This window comes from Apodemus sylvaticus, chromosome 16, assembly GCF_947179515.1.
Source record: "Apodemus sylvaticus chromosome 16, mApoSyl1.1, whole genome shotgun sequence".
NCBI classification, from domain to species: domain Eukaryota; kingdom Metazoa; phylum Chordata; class Mammalia; order Rodentia; family Muridae; genus Apodemus; species Apodemus sylvaticus.
Window position 1 is genome coordinate 69,655,198 of NC_067487.1, and position 16,396 is coordinate 69,671,593.

Below are 16,396 nucleotides of genomic sequence, written 5' to 3' on the forward strand. Positions count from 1 at the left end.
TCATTAGTCATTAGGGAAATGCAGATCAAAACAACCCTGAGATTTCACCTTACACCAGTCAGAATGGCTAAGGTCAAAAACTCAGGAGACAGCAGGCATTGGCAAGGATGTGGAGAAAGAGGAACACTCCTCCACTGCTGGTGGGCCTGTAAGATGGTACAACCACTGTGGAAATCAGTTTGGAGGTTCCTCAGAAAACTGGACATGAGACTTCCAGAGGACCCTGCTATACTTCTCCTGGGCATATTCCCAAAGGATTCCCCGGCATGCAATAAAGACACATGCTCCATTATGTTCATAGCAGCCTTATTTATAATAGCCAGAAGCTGGAAAGAACACAGATGCCCCTCAAAGGAGGAATGGATACAGAAAATGTGGTATATTTATACAATGGAATACTACTCAGCAATTAGAAACAATGAATTCACAAAATTTTTAGGCAAATGGTTTGATCTGGAAAATATCATCCTAAGCGAGGTAACCCAATCACAAAAGAATACACATGGAATGCAATCTCTGATAAGTGGATATTAATTAGCCCAGAAGCTCTGAATGCCCAAGGTACAAATTGCATAACAAATGACTCCCATGAAGAAGTATGGAGAGGGTCCTGATCCTGGAAAGGATTGATCTAACATGGAAAGGGAATATAAGGACAGAGAAAAAGGAGGGAGGTGATTGGAGAAGGGATGGAGAGAAGAAGGTTTATGGGACATATGGGGATGGGGGATCTGGGAAAGGGGAAATCATTTGAAATGTAAACAAAGAATATAGAAAATAAAATGTCAAAAATATTGAAGAAAAAAAAAAGGACATCAAAGCCAGACACTCTATATTAAATCCTTCATGAGTTGAAAAAAACAAATTTTTAATTACTTTTTGTCTTGAAGTATTTAAAATCTTATCTGGATTATTGTGTGCAGGGCCCCTCTACAAGCCTCAATTTCATTTACTCGAGACTCCAAAACTTGGTAGAGACACAGGGTGCCCTGCCCCCAGCACTTATATCTTTGTCACTCCAGATATAGGCTTTGCCCCACTGCAGTAGCCCTTGCTCCCAACCCAACCTCTGGACCTGCCTCGTAGTATGGAGACGACCCCTTAGCTCTTTCCCAGCCCTTCTAAGTCCTTTCTATCAGCCCAGCTCTTCTCATCCATGACACTCACTGACTGTGGAAGCACTCTGTACCAGGGAGTCTACAGTCACCACACTTTCCTAAAGCAACAGAAACCAAGTAAAGGAACATATAGGAAGCAAAGACAAGATCAGGTATCAACACATAGAAGAACTATCTCAATCATCGCTGCCTAGACACTATTGTAAAAAACAAGGCCATGTTTGCTCCCACAAGAACCTTACTACAGTATCCGTTAAAAATACAAAGTAGCTTTAGCACAAGACAGGAACTTCAAAATGGCAGTCACAAATGTATGCAAAGCAGACTGTCCAAATAAATGAAACTTTTGCCAAACTGCTGAAGGGCTAGACACTGCTGAACAGAAAGCTCATTGGGAAAAGCAAATCCAATTGGAGAAAAAGATGATGGCTCTAAAAGAAAAGGACAAACACCAAGAGAAATGTAGAAAAATGGCCCAGAAAGCCAGAGACAAGAGAGCTGGGATCAAAACCCATGGGAAAAAGAGGATGGAGAGGCCCATGAGAGAGACGAAATCCGCCATGACAGACAAAAAGAGAGGCAGCAGGATTGGAGCCTTATCAGGGCAGTGCCTGCTAAGAGGTCAGAACTACAGAAAAACGAAAATGGAAATATCATTGTGAACTCATTGCTCTTGGTGTGCCCAATCCTTGAGCTTCCAATGAAGTTCAGTGTCAACCAGTCAAAGGGTGTGGACAATGGGTGTGCAGGTGGAGACGATGAACTTTACAGTGTTAATGATCAGGCCTGGAGAGGTGGTAGAGATATGGCTCAGAGGATCTACAGGCCCAGCAAAAGTCTGGACAAGGACATGTATGGTGATGACCTGAAACCAGGATAAAGACCAACAGGTTTGTTCCTGGGAAGGTGTTTTCTGGTTCAGACCAGAGACAGAGAGGCCAAGAAGGACCAGTTCAGTTTGAGGAAGATCGTATTGGTTTGGACAAGTTTTTGGAAGAAGCCAAACAGCACCATGGCCCTAAAAGATGCTCTGGTAGCAGTCACCCCAAGGAACAGGAGCATGAAGGGAAGACACAGAGGACGGAGTAGAAGAGCCTCTTAAAACTCAATCGGACATATACAGCAGAGGACGGCCTGGTCTGGCCTCAGGGAGAGAAGATGTACCGAACTCTCGAGACATTGGAGACCCCAGGGAGTGGGGACATCCTCTTAAAGCAGGGGAAGAAGAGTGGAATGAGGAACTGTCGAAGGGGGCCCCTGGAGGGGAATAAAAACTAGACTGTAAAAAAAAAAAAAAAAAAAAAAAAAACCCTAAAGATAAAAAAAAAATATCTTGGTCATAATTTAAAAGAATGTGTGCAAGAACTTTACAGACTATATGAACAAATTCCTTAAGGACTTTGAAACAACCCACCCCAATACCTACCCCATCAATGAACTGCTGGAATGGATAAAGGGGACTGGCCTTACAGATCCAAAGCTGCAGGATCTCCATAACCCAGGGCAACAACGGGATCTCCAAGAGGAGACCCAGTGAAATTCCAAAATCAGTAGAGGAGCAGAAGCCAGAGGCCTCATTCCAGACAAAAGTCATCACAAGGGCCATCTGCAAGCAAAGAAGCAGGGCCGCAATGGTGGAGCGCGAGGCACGCTGTAACGCACTACAGCTTCCACAGCGCGATTTCTTTTCTCTGTTGAGTTAGAGGTAGCAAGGGTGGAGAACGGGTTCTATGGGAGAGGGAGATGAGTAGGATTGGGGTGCACAATGTAAAATTCACAGAGAACCAATAAAATATTTTTTAAAAAAAGAATATACCGGGTGGTGGTGGTGCATGCCTGTAATCCCAGCACTCTGGGAGGCAGAGGCAGGCGGATTTCTGAGTTCGAGGGCAGCCTGGTCTACAGAGTGAGTTCCAGGACAGCCAGGGCTATACAGAGAAACCGTCTCGAAAAAAACCAAACCAAATCCCCCAAAAAAAGAAGCTGTCAATTAAAAAAAAATACAAAATTATTACCCCTGGGGCTGAAGAGTTGGCTTTGCAGTTAAGACCTCATACTGCTTCTGCAGAGGATCCAAGTGTGCAAACAGGGATCCATACCAGGCAGATGACAACTGACCACTCTGGAAGTTCCTGAGTGCCCCAAACAGTACCTCTGGCTCCAGAGGCAGCTGCATTCACGGTACATGTCCACAGACATTGACCACACAATGAAAGAATAAACAAATAAACAAATATTTTTAAAAGTAAGTCTTAGCCCTTATTGAAATGATCTCTGATTACAAATCAAGATACTTCATTGCTGATAAAAATGGAGATTATATCATTTTATGCGGCTTATGAGGATTCAAATGATGGATATGTGCAAAAGTACTTTTAAGATGTTTAAAGCATTTTTAAAAAATTATCCTAACAAGGTTTCTTATAGCTAGCCCAATCAGGAAAGTTTCATATAAAATGAATAAAATTTTTCTTCCTTTTCCTTTCAATTCTTCATTTTTCACAAAAAAATCATTCTGTGTTTTCAAGGGGTCAGAAGAGGGTGTTGTTTTCATCTCTGAACATTTTTCTTCTTCCACACATTCTTTCCTCTTCTCCAAGACCCAAGTCTGCTTTTGCCCTATAAATCAGCTCTGGCAAGTTAATTCCATTTGCACACTGACCACACCCTTCTCTCTGTCCCAGGTACTGCTGGGACTGTCCTGCAGTTGTGTTAACTATTCAGGAAGGCATATCAGTAAGGGCCAATCAATCAGTCACTAGCACTCCTGCCTCACAGGACAGTGCAAGAGTTCTAACACCATCATCCTGCATCAGCAAACTTCAGCTCTATCATGTCATCATTAGATCCTAAAATCATTAGTCTGGCATGCTGTAAGATTTGATTTCCAGCTGCCAGGTGCAATGAACTACATCCTTATGATAATCTTATCAGTTATATAGTTTAGAATACAAATTTATAGACCTAAGATTATTTTTATGTTATAAATTAAAATACATAGGGTTGGTTTTTTTTTTTAAGTAAGCTGTCAAATGGTAAGGTTTTATGAGCCTGTATTTTCAAATTCCATGGGATTAAAAAGATATTTACATCAGAGGAAAGAATATTTATTTTTAAAATTAATGGAAGTAGGAACATTTGTTTGTAGGTACAAACAGGAAGTAAATTTCTAATGCTCTATGCTCTAGAGGAAGGTACCAAACTGAAACTGGGGAACTGCATGTTCCATCACAGTGGAGCACGGGCAAGAGTCTACAGAGAGGAGGTCAGAGGTCAGACTGAAGGCTACAAACTATCTGCTTCCCTTACCAGCACAAGCCTTCTCCTCCCCAATGCTGTGTGTGTGTGTGTGTGTGTGTGTGTGTGTGTGTGTGTGTGTGTGTGTGTGTGTGTGTCGGTCGGTCTGTCTGTCTGTCTGTCTGTCTGTCTTGTATTCCACACATCCCACTTCTCCTATTCTTTTCTTTGACTTTTCACTCTTAGGTTGTGTTTTATGTTAACTATGGAACTCTGGAAATATTACAGATGACATTATATCTATCAACCATTCCAGGTAATACTCAAACTGAAAAAAATTATAATAGTCTTGGAAATTTCATGTTATCATGTGTTAATATATTCTTCGTCACTGAATCCAAATATCTCAAAAAACAACTCAAAAGTGGAAGGACTTGTTTAGGATCCCAGTTTCAGAGGTTTCAAAGAGTGGCCACTTGGTTTTATTGCTATATTTCAAGACAAATGTCCATCACAATAAAGGGGTGATGCTTGCTTGCAAGGAAGCCAGCAAGGCCGGAGGAGAGAAGATACAGAGACACAGAACAAAAGATAAGGGTCCAGATTCAAGACGTGCCTTCAAAGGCACACCCCAACAACTGTCAGCTCTTTCTTTACCCATCTGACCACAAGCCTTGCCCCCTTTTGCCCTATGAGTAACTTTACCAAGGAACACTTAGCCTGGGACATGGTTTAGGCTAATATGTCCCAAATGGAATTACACAGCTATCTCAGAGCTCTAGACCCAGATTTCTCACTCTTTGTATAGGGCATCTCTAACTGAGTTCTCAGAACTGAACTTATACAAACTGATACCTGCTCCTTTCTCTAAAACCCATTATCCTCTGCATTTACCTTGCCATTGGCATCACTGTCTATTCCACCACTCAAATCCAAGAGTGGAAGCCTGTTTGTTCACCTCAAAATTACCAGACACATTGTTATCTGGGATCTCTAACCTAATCACTGTTGAGCTAAACAATCACAAGTACCCTATACCAATCTCTACCTCAGTTCTCAACTCAATTCATCTCCATGCTGATGCCCAGCACTAGTCGAAAAGTACAGAACTAAATGTGGAATACACTTTGTTTAAAATGCCAGGGTGATAAAACCGAAATGCTCCAGACTCTACAACTCCTTTTTTTTTTTTCTGTTTTTTGGGGTTTTGCTTTTTTGGTTTTTTTTTTTGTTTTTTTTGTTTTTTTTTTTTTTTTGTTTTTTTTTTTTTTTTTTTTTTTTTTGAGTTTCTGGAACTTCTGAGTTTAATACTGGATTCTTTTTTTTTTATTCGATATATTTTTTATTTACATTTCAAATGATTTGCCCTTTTCTAGCCCCCCACTCCCCGAAAGTCCCGCAAGCCCCCGTCTCTCCCCCTGTCCTCCCACCCACCCTTCCCACTTCCCCGTTCTGGTTTTGCCGAATACTCCTGGGCATATACCCAGAGGATTCCCCACCATGTAATAAGGATACATGCTCTACTATGTTCATAGCAGCCCTATTTATAATTGCTAGATGCTGGAAAGAACCCAGGTATCCCTCAACAGAAGAGTGGATGCAAAAAATGTGGTATATCTACACAATGGAGTACTATTCAGCCATTAGAAACAATGAATTCATGAAATTTTTAGGCAAATGGATGGAGCTGGAGAACATCATACTAAGTGAGGTAACCCTGACTCAAAAGGTGAATCATGGTATGCACTCACTAATAAGTGGATATTAACCTAGAAAACTGGAATACCCAAAACATAATCCACACATCAAATGAGTGGACCCTTGTTCTGGAAAGACTCTACAACTCCTAATCTGGACTCTGCCTTTTGTCCTAGGACTACCACCTCAACAGCAACTGGTTCAAGCTACATATCACAGTCCAGCCCCTCTTGCAACATTACAGGAACTATCATCTGCCCTAGATACTTTCCCTCAACTACCTTTCAATTCAGTTTTGATTTACATCTTCTACAATGCCTTTTCTTATGCTTCCAATGTTTGTGAGTATGGCTCCTGTATTTATACTTATGTTATAAATATATATATATATTTATATTGTATTGTAACACACATACTTCTGTTATACTTTATTTTGACTTGTTTATCTAGCCCACCAATTTTCTGGAGGGTGATACAGTTTGCACAAAGTTTACTTTGTAATTAATAAACAGCCTTAAAAAGACAATTCCAATTTCAAATCCTTTAGAAAAGCATCACCAAATCATAACATTGTATCTGCTCCACTGATTGGTCTTAGCTGAGCTTCATAAGCTGTAAGTGGTCACATACTTGGTTCCAACAGCACCAGCAGCCTCCTGGGTAGTGACAAAGGGAACAACTGCCACAGGCCTACTTTCCTCATCGAGACCACAGACTACAAGGCCCAGTTCTAAATCCTTAAGACAAGATGGGCATGCATCTACTGGATTGAATTCAGCACTCAGTAAAAAGTTTCACTCTGTACAATGGTCAGGAATGGTTATCAACCACACATTGTTTTGCAAGGGTAGAGACATAGCTTTTTGGTAATTTTCAGAAGAGCCCTTCACTGCAAAACTGTTAACCATCCATGATTCACATACACAAAGCAAATGCTGAAAAGAACATACTGATAATTTTATGGGGAAAAAACCAAGAAAATATTCTTAAATATTGCATATGCTGTATGATAAGTTCAACAAACTTAAAAGTCTAAAATATTTACATAGCAATTATTAACTAATTTTATATCTCCAAATTAAGTTACTTAAAAGTTGAAAGCTCAGGAGTCCTTTTGCATTTCTGAGTCACAGAAGGAAGGAGAAACAATGGCAGGTTTAAAAGCTATTCCTTCTGATATCAAAAGCTAAAATCTAGCACAGAAAAGGACGAAGGATGTGTGCAGAACTCTAGTACCGATCACCACGCTGCAGATTTAGGTTAACTTATTGAAGAAGTAGCAAAAATGAAGCAGGCATAAAAAATAAACATAGAGGAAAAACTAAACATCCTCACTCTTTCAATCCACGTATCCATATGAACATGGTAATGCTTACAGTACTTTATATTCATAAGCATCAGCACATCTATAAAGATGTCAATAGAAGAGAAGACTTAATGGTGCCTAGAAGGTAAGTAGGAATTTGGGGCTAAAAATACAAGCCAGGAGTAGAGCACCTCCCCAGCATGCATTAGACCACAAGTTCAATCTCCTTACTAGAAACAAAAGGACAGTCTAGATCTAAATACCTTAAATCCATCACTGATCAAATTACAGTTTTGAATTTTTAAACACTATACAGACCAGCCTTAAACCCAGAAAACAGCACAATGACACTGCACAACTGTAGTGGACATGGACGGTTGGTCCAATTACAGGAACAATGTTCAAACAAAGGCTTGCACCTGCTCCTGCTGTGTGTGAGAGACAAACAGGGGAAACCCACAACCACAACTGACCAAGTGCGGTTCCAGTGCCACAGAACTTCAAGTAAGTCATGCCTCTGAGCGAGAGGGTAAAAAGATGATTAAATAATGTACCAAAAAACTACACGCCTGGCACTAACAGAGGCCCTTTGTTTCCTTTGATGATGCTGAAAATGAGCACCTAAGACAGCAGGTGATGCTTCTGATAGAGGCGCGGACAGACAGAAGGTGATAGATGGAAGGTGTGAGGAGGAGAGAGACAGACAGAAAGAGGAGAGAAGGAGAGGGGAGGGGGAAAGGAGAGGAGAGGAGAGGAGAGAGAGAGAGAGAGAGAGAGAGAGAGAGAGAGAGAGAGAGAGAGAGATTATCCAAGGATGATCTGTTCTACCAATTGCTGCTGCAGAAAAGCTATATATATATATATATGTATATACTGTGTCACAATGACTTTATATACATTAGTATTAACTAGCAAGTTTTTGTGTGTTTCTAATCTCAATCAATCTCCCTCCCTCCCTCCTCCCTCCCTCCTTCTCCCCCATCCCTCCCTCCCTCCCTCTCTCTCTCCCTCCCTCCCTCCCTCCCTCCCTCTCTCTCTCTCTCTTTCTCTCTCTCTCTCCCTCCCTCCCTCCCTCCCTCCGTCTCCTCTTCTCCCTCTCCCTCTCCCCCCTCCAGGTCTCCCTCCCTTGCCCCCTTTTCTCAGCCCCACTGATTATATACAAATACTTAACATGATTTCCCACCTGAAACACACACAGCACAGCCACTATGCTGAGCACCTCATCAGAACCTCTCACGACACACTTGGAGGAGAACAAGAAAGGAATTTCTTAATCATCCCTGCATCTCCTCCCATATTACGGTAACAGAAACGGCCTCCTCTTTCTTACATGTTCCAGGCTGTGTGCGATACACTCTTCTTTGACCTCCACCTCTACCCCCCTCGTGGTACCAAGCTCTGCTTCAACTTCTCCTCTGTGTGAGCATCAGAAACAGCTGACACGCTCCCAGCCAATCAGCATGCAGTTAACACGCTCCCACCAATCAGCATGCAGTTAACACGCTCCCACCAATCGGCATGCAGCTAACACGCTCCCACCAATCAGCATGCAGCTAACACGCTCCCACCAATCAGCATGCAGCTAACACGCTCCCACCAATCGGCATGCTCTGCCAGGTGTCGCCCTTGCACTCATCACAGCTGAGGCTCTTGAATGGCTTACTGTAACCACCCTTTGCCACCCTCAGACTCTCAGTCTTGAAGGGCTAACCATATGTACTGTTTGCTGCGATTATTTTGAGATGTGACTCGCCTACTGTTGAATACGCCCTTCAGATCACTGTCTCCTACCCCCAATGCTCCCAAGAGAAGTGAAGTTCAAAGAAGAAACTGGGTAGCTAACACGCTAACTCCTGTTACTGACTCAGTCTCATGGTGACTCTCAGCCCTCTTCACAGAAAGCAATCTTCTAGCTAGTCATAAGTTAAGAGCCAGGAAAAAGTGCCATTCTCATTGGTCACAGCAAGAAGAAAGGAGACTGCTGTGGGGTGAATTGTATCTTCTCCACATTTAGAGCTGAAGTCCTGACTCCCTGTGTGATGGTACTTTGAGGTGGAGTCTCTGGAAAATAATTACATTTAGCTGACATCATGAGGGTAGACCCGACATGATGAGATTAATTCCCTTGTAAGAATAAACACTGATGCTCTGTGATCCTTCTCTCCCACCACCGGGCAAGCATATACTGCCTACAAGCCATCAGGGCAGCCCTCAGGAGAAGGATGATCTACCAGCACCGTGATCTCAGAATGCCTCTCCTCTACAACCCTAAGGAAGGACGCTTCGCTGTACATGCCATTCAACCTAGGGGATAGCAACGCTCCAAATGAACATACCGAGCACAGTTAAACCCCACACAGGAGCTCCAACAACATTCTCATCCAATATGAGTGTCTTTAAGGAAACGCAGGAATGTTAGTCTTAAGGTTTGGGTTTTGTTTTTAAATACTACCTTTAAGTTCACAACTGTAGAAAATGAAAAACCAAACAAGAGTAGGGATCATGAGGTACTAACTGAAATGCAGTATCATGTAAAAATTAAATAAAGAATACTTACCACCACCAAGAATGTAAGAATCCTGGCGGCTCCCCCAATGTGATGTTTTTTTCCCATCTTATCTAAAATAAATAAAAAAAAAATTAAATACTTTCCCTGTGGTACTTTGCCCCACACTATTACCAAGCAATGTCTTTCTCTTTTAAACGCTACAGTGGTTTTAAGTCCAACATTTTCATGCTATTCTTTGCTCAGATTTCCCAAGCACTCCTTTACAAAGTGTAAGAGACTGATTGGCATAAGAGAAGATGCTGCCGTTAACGTCCTTGAATTTGCTTCCCACCACTCCAGTAACAAACTGTCATGTCTTTAAGAAGCTGACAGTGGACCAGGGAAATGGCTAAGCCAGAAAAGGCATTTTCTGTGCAAATTTGGTGACCAGAGTTCAAATCTAGGGACCTACATAAAGGTAGAAGGGAACCCCACAGTTGTCCTTCTGCTTCTACATGCATGTCATGGCATATGCATTCCCCCACACATGTAAGTCCACGTGCATGTGAGTGCACGTGCATCTGAGTGCACGTGCATGTGCACACATGCACACACAAATTAATTCATTCATTCATTACCGGACACTAAGAATGTGTTTGCTACCTTAGTCATGCATTAACTGCCTCCCTGTTAAGTTCTTATCCACACAGAGTTCTAAGAGAACACTGAACGTAAGAAGGAGGGAAAGAGTTGCTAACACCATCATCAGAGCTGCTCATTCGCCTCCATCTGTTTCTAGCATAAGTACACAGGCTGCTTCTTGGCCCATGAGATGCACAAGCATGAGCAACACCCTGCCTTCAGGAGCTGCTGTCCAGGTCCATAGGCCACCTTGAACTCCTGAAATAACTGAGACAGGGAAGCTCAATGGCTCTGGCTCTGGCTCTTGCTCTGAATGACTATCTATCTATCTATCTATCTATCTATCCATCTATCTATTTATCTCTCCATCTATCTGTCTCTCGATTTATCTCTCCCACACCCTTGGTAGTCAAAAATTCAGCCAGCAAAATCTCTTATCCATAGTTTCATAACCAGAACCTATTTAGCTTGATCTCTCAGCTCTAATGATTAGTTATGAGGATGAATGATTCTATGTAAATATGTCACTACAGTGTTCTTTCTGTGCTTTTTAAAATAAGCAGCTGAGTTACTTGCCTAGATTATATTCTTTCTGTTGTTGTGTTTAGTGTACTTTGAATTAGCATGTCCGAACCCTGACTGCTATCGCCACGTCATAGCACTACATGAAAGAATACTTGAACTGCATTCCTTTTAAGCAGAATGACACAAAGACATTTTAAAGTATAGTGCTGGCCATCTTTGCTCCTGTGACTGTGTAGACAGGTGCAGACAGGTATGCAGGGATCACCCGAGTATAAAATCGCTTGGGACATGACCCGTCAAGACTCCACCAGTACCTAGGAGCTGGACAATGCCATAGCCATATCTGTGCACCTCCCTGCCAGGGGACATCTTCCCTGCATGGAGTCCCATGGTTAGAGGGAGCCCCGTGTTTAGAGGTGAGGTGCTGCGATCTTTGCTCCTGTGGTTGAGGAGACAGGTGCAGACAGGTACACAGGGAACACCTGAGTATAAGAGCTCATGGGACACGGCCCGATAGGGCCACACCTGCACCCAGCAACTGGGCAGCACCACCACAGACATCTACGCACCTAGTGTGCTAGGAGATATCTGCTCTGCATTTAGTCCCGCGATTAGAGGTGAGGCCACCATCTTCACTCCTGCACCTGAGCGGGCTGCTGCAGCCCAGAACACAGAGAACACCCGAGTGTGAGACCACTTGGAACTAGGTCTGCCAGGGCCTCACCTGCACCCATGAGCTGGGCAGCCCCACAGCAATCTTTGCCAGGGGTGAGCCAATCACCCAGGTGTCTTGAGATAGGCTTGCAGGCACAAGACAAGCACCAACAAGTGACAGCAGGACCAACTAACAGCAGAGATAACCAGATGGCAAAAGGCATGTTACCAATAGAAATCAAGGCAATATGGCACCATCTGAACCCAATTCTCCCACAATAGCAAGTCCTGGCACACCAGAAAAGCAAGATTTAGATTTAAAATCATAGCTCATGATGCTAATGGAGGGCTTCAAGAAGGACATAAATAACTCCCTTAAAGATATACAGGAGAACACAAGTAAACGCAGAGAAGCCCCTAAAGAAATACAGGAGAACACAAGTAACCACAGAGAAGCCCTTAAAGAAATACAGGAGAACATAAGTAAACACAGAGAAGCCCTTAAAGAAATACAGCAGAACACAAACACAGAGAAGCCGTTAAAGAAATAGAGGACAACACAAGTAAATACAGAGAAGCCCTTAAAGAAATACAGGAGAACACAAGTAAATACAGAGAAGCGCTTAAAGAAATACAGGAGAACACAAGTAAACACAGAGAAGCCCTTAAAGAACTAAAGGAAAACACAACAAAAGAGGTGAAGGAATTGAACAAAGCTATCCAGGATCTAAAAATGAAGGTAGAAACAATAAAGAAATCACAAAGGGAAACAACTCTAGACATAGAAGTCCTAGGAAAGAAGTCAGGAGTCATGGATCCAAGTATCAACAACAGAATACAAGAGATAGAAGAGAGAATCTCAGATGCAGAAGATACCATAGAAAGCATTGATACAACAGAAAATGAAAAATTCAAAATGCTCCTGACCCAAAATATCCAGGAAATCCAGAACAAAATGAGAAGACCAAACCTAAGGATTAAAGGTATAAGAGAGTGAAGATTTCCAACTTAAAGGGCCAGTAAATGTCTTCAAAAAAATTACAGAAGAAAACTTCCCTAACCTGAAGAAAGATATCCCCATGAGCATCTTAGTGTCAAGGACAAAGTAAAGGCTGGAAAACAGTTTTCCAAGCAAATGGTCCTAGGAAACAAGCTGGAGTAGCCATTCCAATATCCAATAAAATAGACTTTCAACCAAAAATCGCCAAAAAAGACACAGAAGGACACTTTATACTCATTAAAGGAAACATCTACCAAGAAGAACTCTCAATTCTGAACATCTATACTCCAAATACAAGGACACCTTCATTCGTAAAATAAACTTTGCTAAAGCTTAAAGCACACATCGCACTCCACACAATAATTGTGGGTGACTTCAACACCCTACTCTCCTCAATGGACAGATCAGGGAAACAAACTAAACAGAGACACAGTGAAACTATGTTTTGGAACATAGAAGAAGTTTTGGACCAAATGGATTTAATAGATATCTATAGAACATTTCATCCTAAATTAAAAGAATATACCTTCTTCTCAGCACCTCATAGTACCTTCTCCAAAATTGACCATATAATTGGTCACAAAACAGACCTCAACAGATATAAGAAGATCGAAATAACCCCATGCCTCCTATAAGATCACTATGAAGTAAGAGTGTTCTTCAATAGCAACAAAAACAACAGAAAGCCCACTTACACATGGAAGCTGAACAATGCTCTACTCAATGATAACTTGGCCAAGGAAGAAATAAAGAATGAAATCAAAACCTTTTTAGAATTTATTGAAAATGAAGGCACAACATACCCAAAGTCATGGGACACAATGAAAGCAGTGCTAAGAGGAAAACTCATAGCTCTGAGTGCCTCCAAAAAGAACCTGGAGAGAGCTTACACTAGCAGCTTAATGGCAAACCTTAAAGCCCTGGAACAAAAAGAAGCTAATACACTGAAGAGGAGTAGAAGGCAGGAAATCATGAAACTCAGGGCTGAAATCAACCAAGTAGAAGCAAAAAGAACTATACAAAGAATCAACAAAACCAAGAGCTGGTTCTTTGAGAAAATAAACAAGATAGATAAACCTTCAGGCAGACTAACCAAAGGGCACAGAGACAGTATCCAAATTAATAAAATCAGAAAAGAAAAGGGAGAAATAAGAACAGAAATTGAGGAAATTCAAAAAACAGCTGTTGGGGAGGATGTGGAGAAAGAGGAACACTCCTCTACTGCTGGTGAGATTGCAAGCTGGTGCAACCACTCTGGAAATCAGTCTGACAGTTCCTTAGAAAACTGGGCATAATACTACTGGAGGACCCCATTATATCACTCTTGGGCATATACCCAGAAGATTCCCTAGCATGTAATAAGGACACATGTTCCACTATGTTCATAGCAGCCCTATTTATAATAGCTAGAAGCTGGAAAGAACCCAGATGTCCATCAAGAAAGGAATGGATACAGAAAATGTGGTACATTTACACTATGGAATACTACTCAGCTATTAAAAACAATGAATTCATGAAATTCTTAGGCAAATGGGTAGAACAGGGAAATATCCTAAATGAGGGAACCCAATCACAAAAGAACACACATGGTACGCATTCACTGATAAGTGGATATTAGCCCAGAAGCTTGGAATTCCCAAGAAACAATTGACATATCAAATGATGCCCAAGAAAAAGGAAGGAGAGGACCCTGGTCCTGGAAAGGCTCAGGGCAGCAGTGTAGGGGAATACCAAGACGGGGAAATGGGAAGGGGGTGACTGGGGAACAGGGGGAGGGAAGAGGGCTTATTGGACTTTCAGGGAGGGAGGATCCAGGAAAGCAGAAATCATTTGAAATTTAAATAATGAATATATCTAATAAATAATAAATTGAAAAAAAGTTTAGTGCTTTTACAACCTTGCTATGTGAACCAAGAAAAACTTGAGGCTCTTGTTTGCCTCTGTTTTCTCAACGATAACATAAGCTAATAATCATTTACCTACAAAAGGTTTGAGAAGATTAAGTTGGTCAGTACACCACTTGAAACAGGGAATACAAAGAGTGTAACCGCTAGCTACTGAACTGTTGCTTTGACCCTGAAGAACATTCTCACAAAAATTACATTATAGGTTCCCGTGATCAATTAGAATGTGGTGGATGATCATTTTGATGTGTTCTTGGATTCCGTTGGCAAGAATTTTATTGAGTACTTTTATATCACTATTCATAAGGGAAATTGATCTAAAGTTTTCTTTCTTTGTTGGGTCTTTGTGTGGTTTAAGTATCAGAGTAATTGTGGCTTCATAGAAAGAATTGGGTAATGTTCCTACTGTTACTATTTTGTGAATAGTTTGAAGAGTATTGGCATTATGTCTTCTTTGTAGGTCTGATAGAAATCTGCATTGAACCCATCTGGTCTTGGGCTTTTTTTGGTTGGAGAATATTAATGACTGCTTCTATTTCTTTAGGGATCATGGGACTGTTTAGATCATTTATCTGATCCTGATTTAACTTTGGTACCTGGTATCTGTCTAGAAAATTGTCTATTTCATCTAGACTTTCCAGTTTTGTTGAGTTATAGGCTTTTGAAGTAGGATCTGATGATTTTTTTCAATTTCCTCAGTAACTTTTGTTATGTCTCTGTTTTCATTTCTGATTTTGTTGATTTGGATATTGTCTCTGTGCCCTCTGGTTAGTTTGGCTAAGGTTTTATCTATCTTGTTGGTTTTTTTCAAAGAACCAGCTCCTGGTTTGGTTGCTTCTTCGTATGGTTCTTTTTGTTTCTCCATAGTTTATTTCAGCCCTGAGTTTGATTATTTCCTGTCGTCTACTCCTCTTAGATGTATTTGCTTCTTTTGGATCTAGAGCCTTCCGATGTGCTGTCAAGCTACTTGTGTATGCTCTTTCCAGTTTTTTTTTTTTTTTTTGGAGGTACTCAGAGCTATGAGTTTTCTTCTTTCATTGTGTCCCCTGTTTGGGTATGTTTTGCCTTCATTTTCATTAAATTTTAAAAAGTCCTTAATTTCTTTTGTATTTTCTTTCTTGACCAAGTTATTGTTAAGTAGAATTTTGTTCAGTTTTCATGTGTATGTGGGCTTTCTGTTGTTTTTGTTGTTGTTGAAGACCAGCCTTATTCTGGGGTTATCTGATAGGGCTAATGGCATTATTTTAATCTTCTTATATCTGTTGAGGTTTCTTTTGTGACTGAGTTTACAGTCAATTTTGGAGAAGGTACCATGAGGTGCTGAGAAGAAGGTATATTCTTTTGTTTTAGGATAAAATGTTCTATAGGTATCTGCTATGTCCATTTGGTTCATAACTTCTGTTAGTTTCACTGTGTCTCTGTTTAATTTCTGTTTCCATGATCTGTCCATTGATGAGAGTGGAGTGTTGAAGTCTTCCAGTATTATTGTGTGAGGTGCAATGAGTGCTTTGAGCTTTAGTAAAGTTTCTTTTATGTATGTGGGTGCCCTTGTAATTGGAGTATAGATGTTCAGAATTGAGAGTTTATCTTGATAGATTTTTTTCCTTTGATGAGTATGAAGTGTTCTTCCTTATCTTTTTTGATAACTTTTGGTTGAATGTCAATTTGATTCAATATTAGAATGACTACACCATCTTGTTTCTAGGGACCATGTGCTTGGAAAATTGTTTCCCAGCCTTTTACTCTGAAGTAGTATCTGTCTTTGTGACTGAGGTGAGTTACCTGTATACAAAACAAATGTCGGTCCTGTTTATGTATCCAGTC

At 41.1% G+C, this 16,396-nt stretch overlaps 1 protein-coding gene across 6 annotated transcripts in view; it reads right to left on the reverse strand.

Moving 5' to 3' along the window:
• The window catches only part of Ssbp2 (single stranded DNA binding protein 2), a 276,405-nt gene that overhangs the window by 161,371 nt on the left and 98,638 nt on the right, over positions 1 to 16,396 (reverse strand). For all 6 annotated transcript variants that reach the window (XM_052160011.1, XM_052160012.1, XM_052160014.1 and 3 more), the window contains exon 3: positions 9,917 to 9,978. In XM_052160011.1, the coding sequence (XP_052015971.1) occupies positions 9,917 to 9,978 (62 nt within the window). The remainder of the gene's footprint in view (positions 1 to 9,916; positions 9,979 to 16,396) is intronic.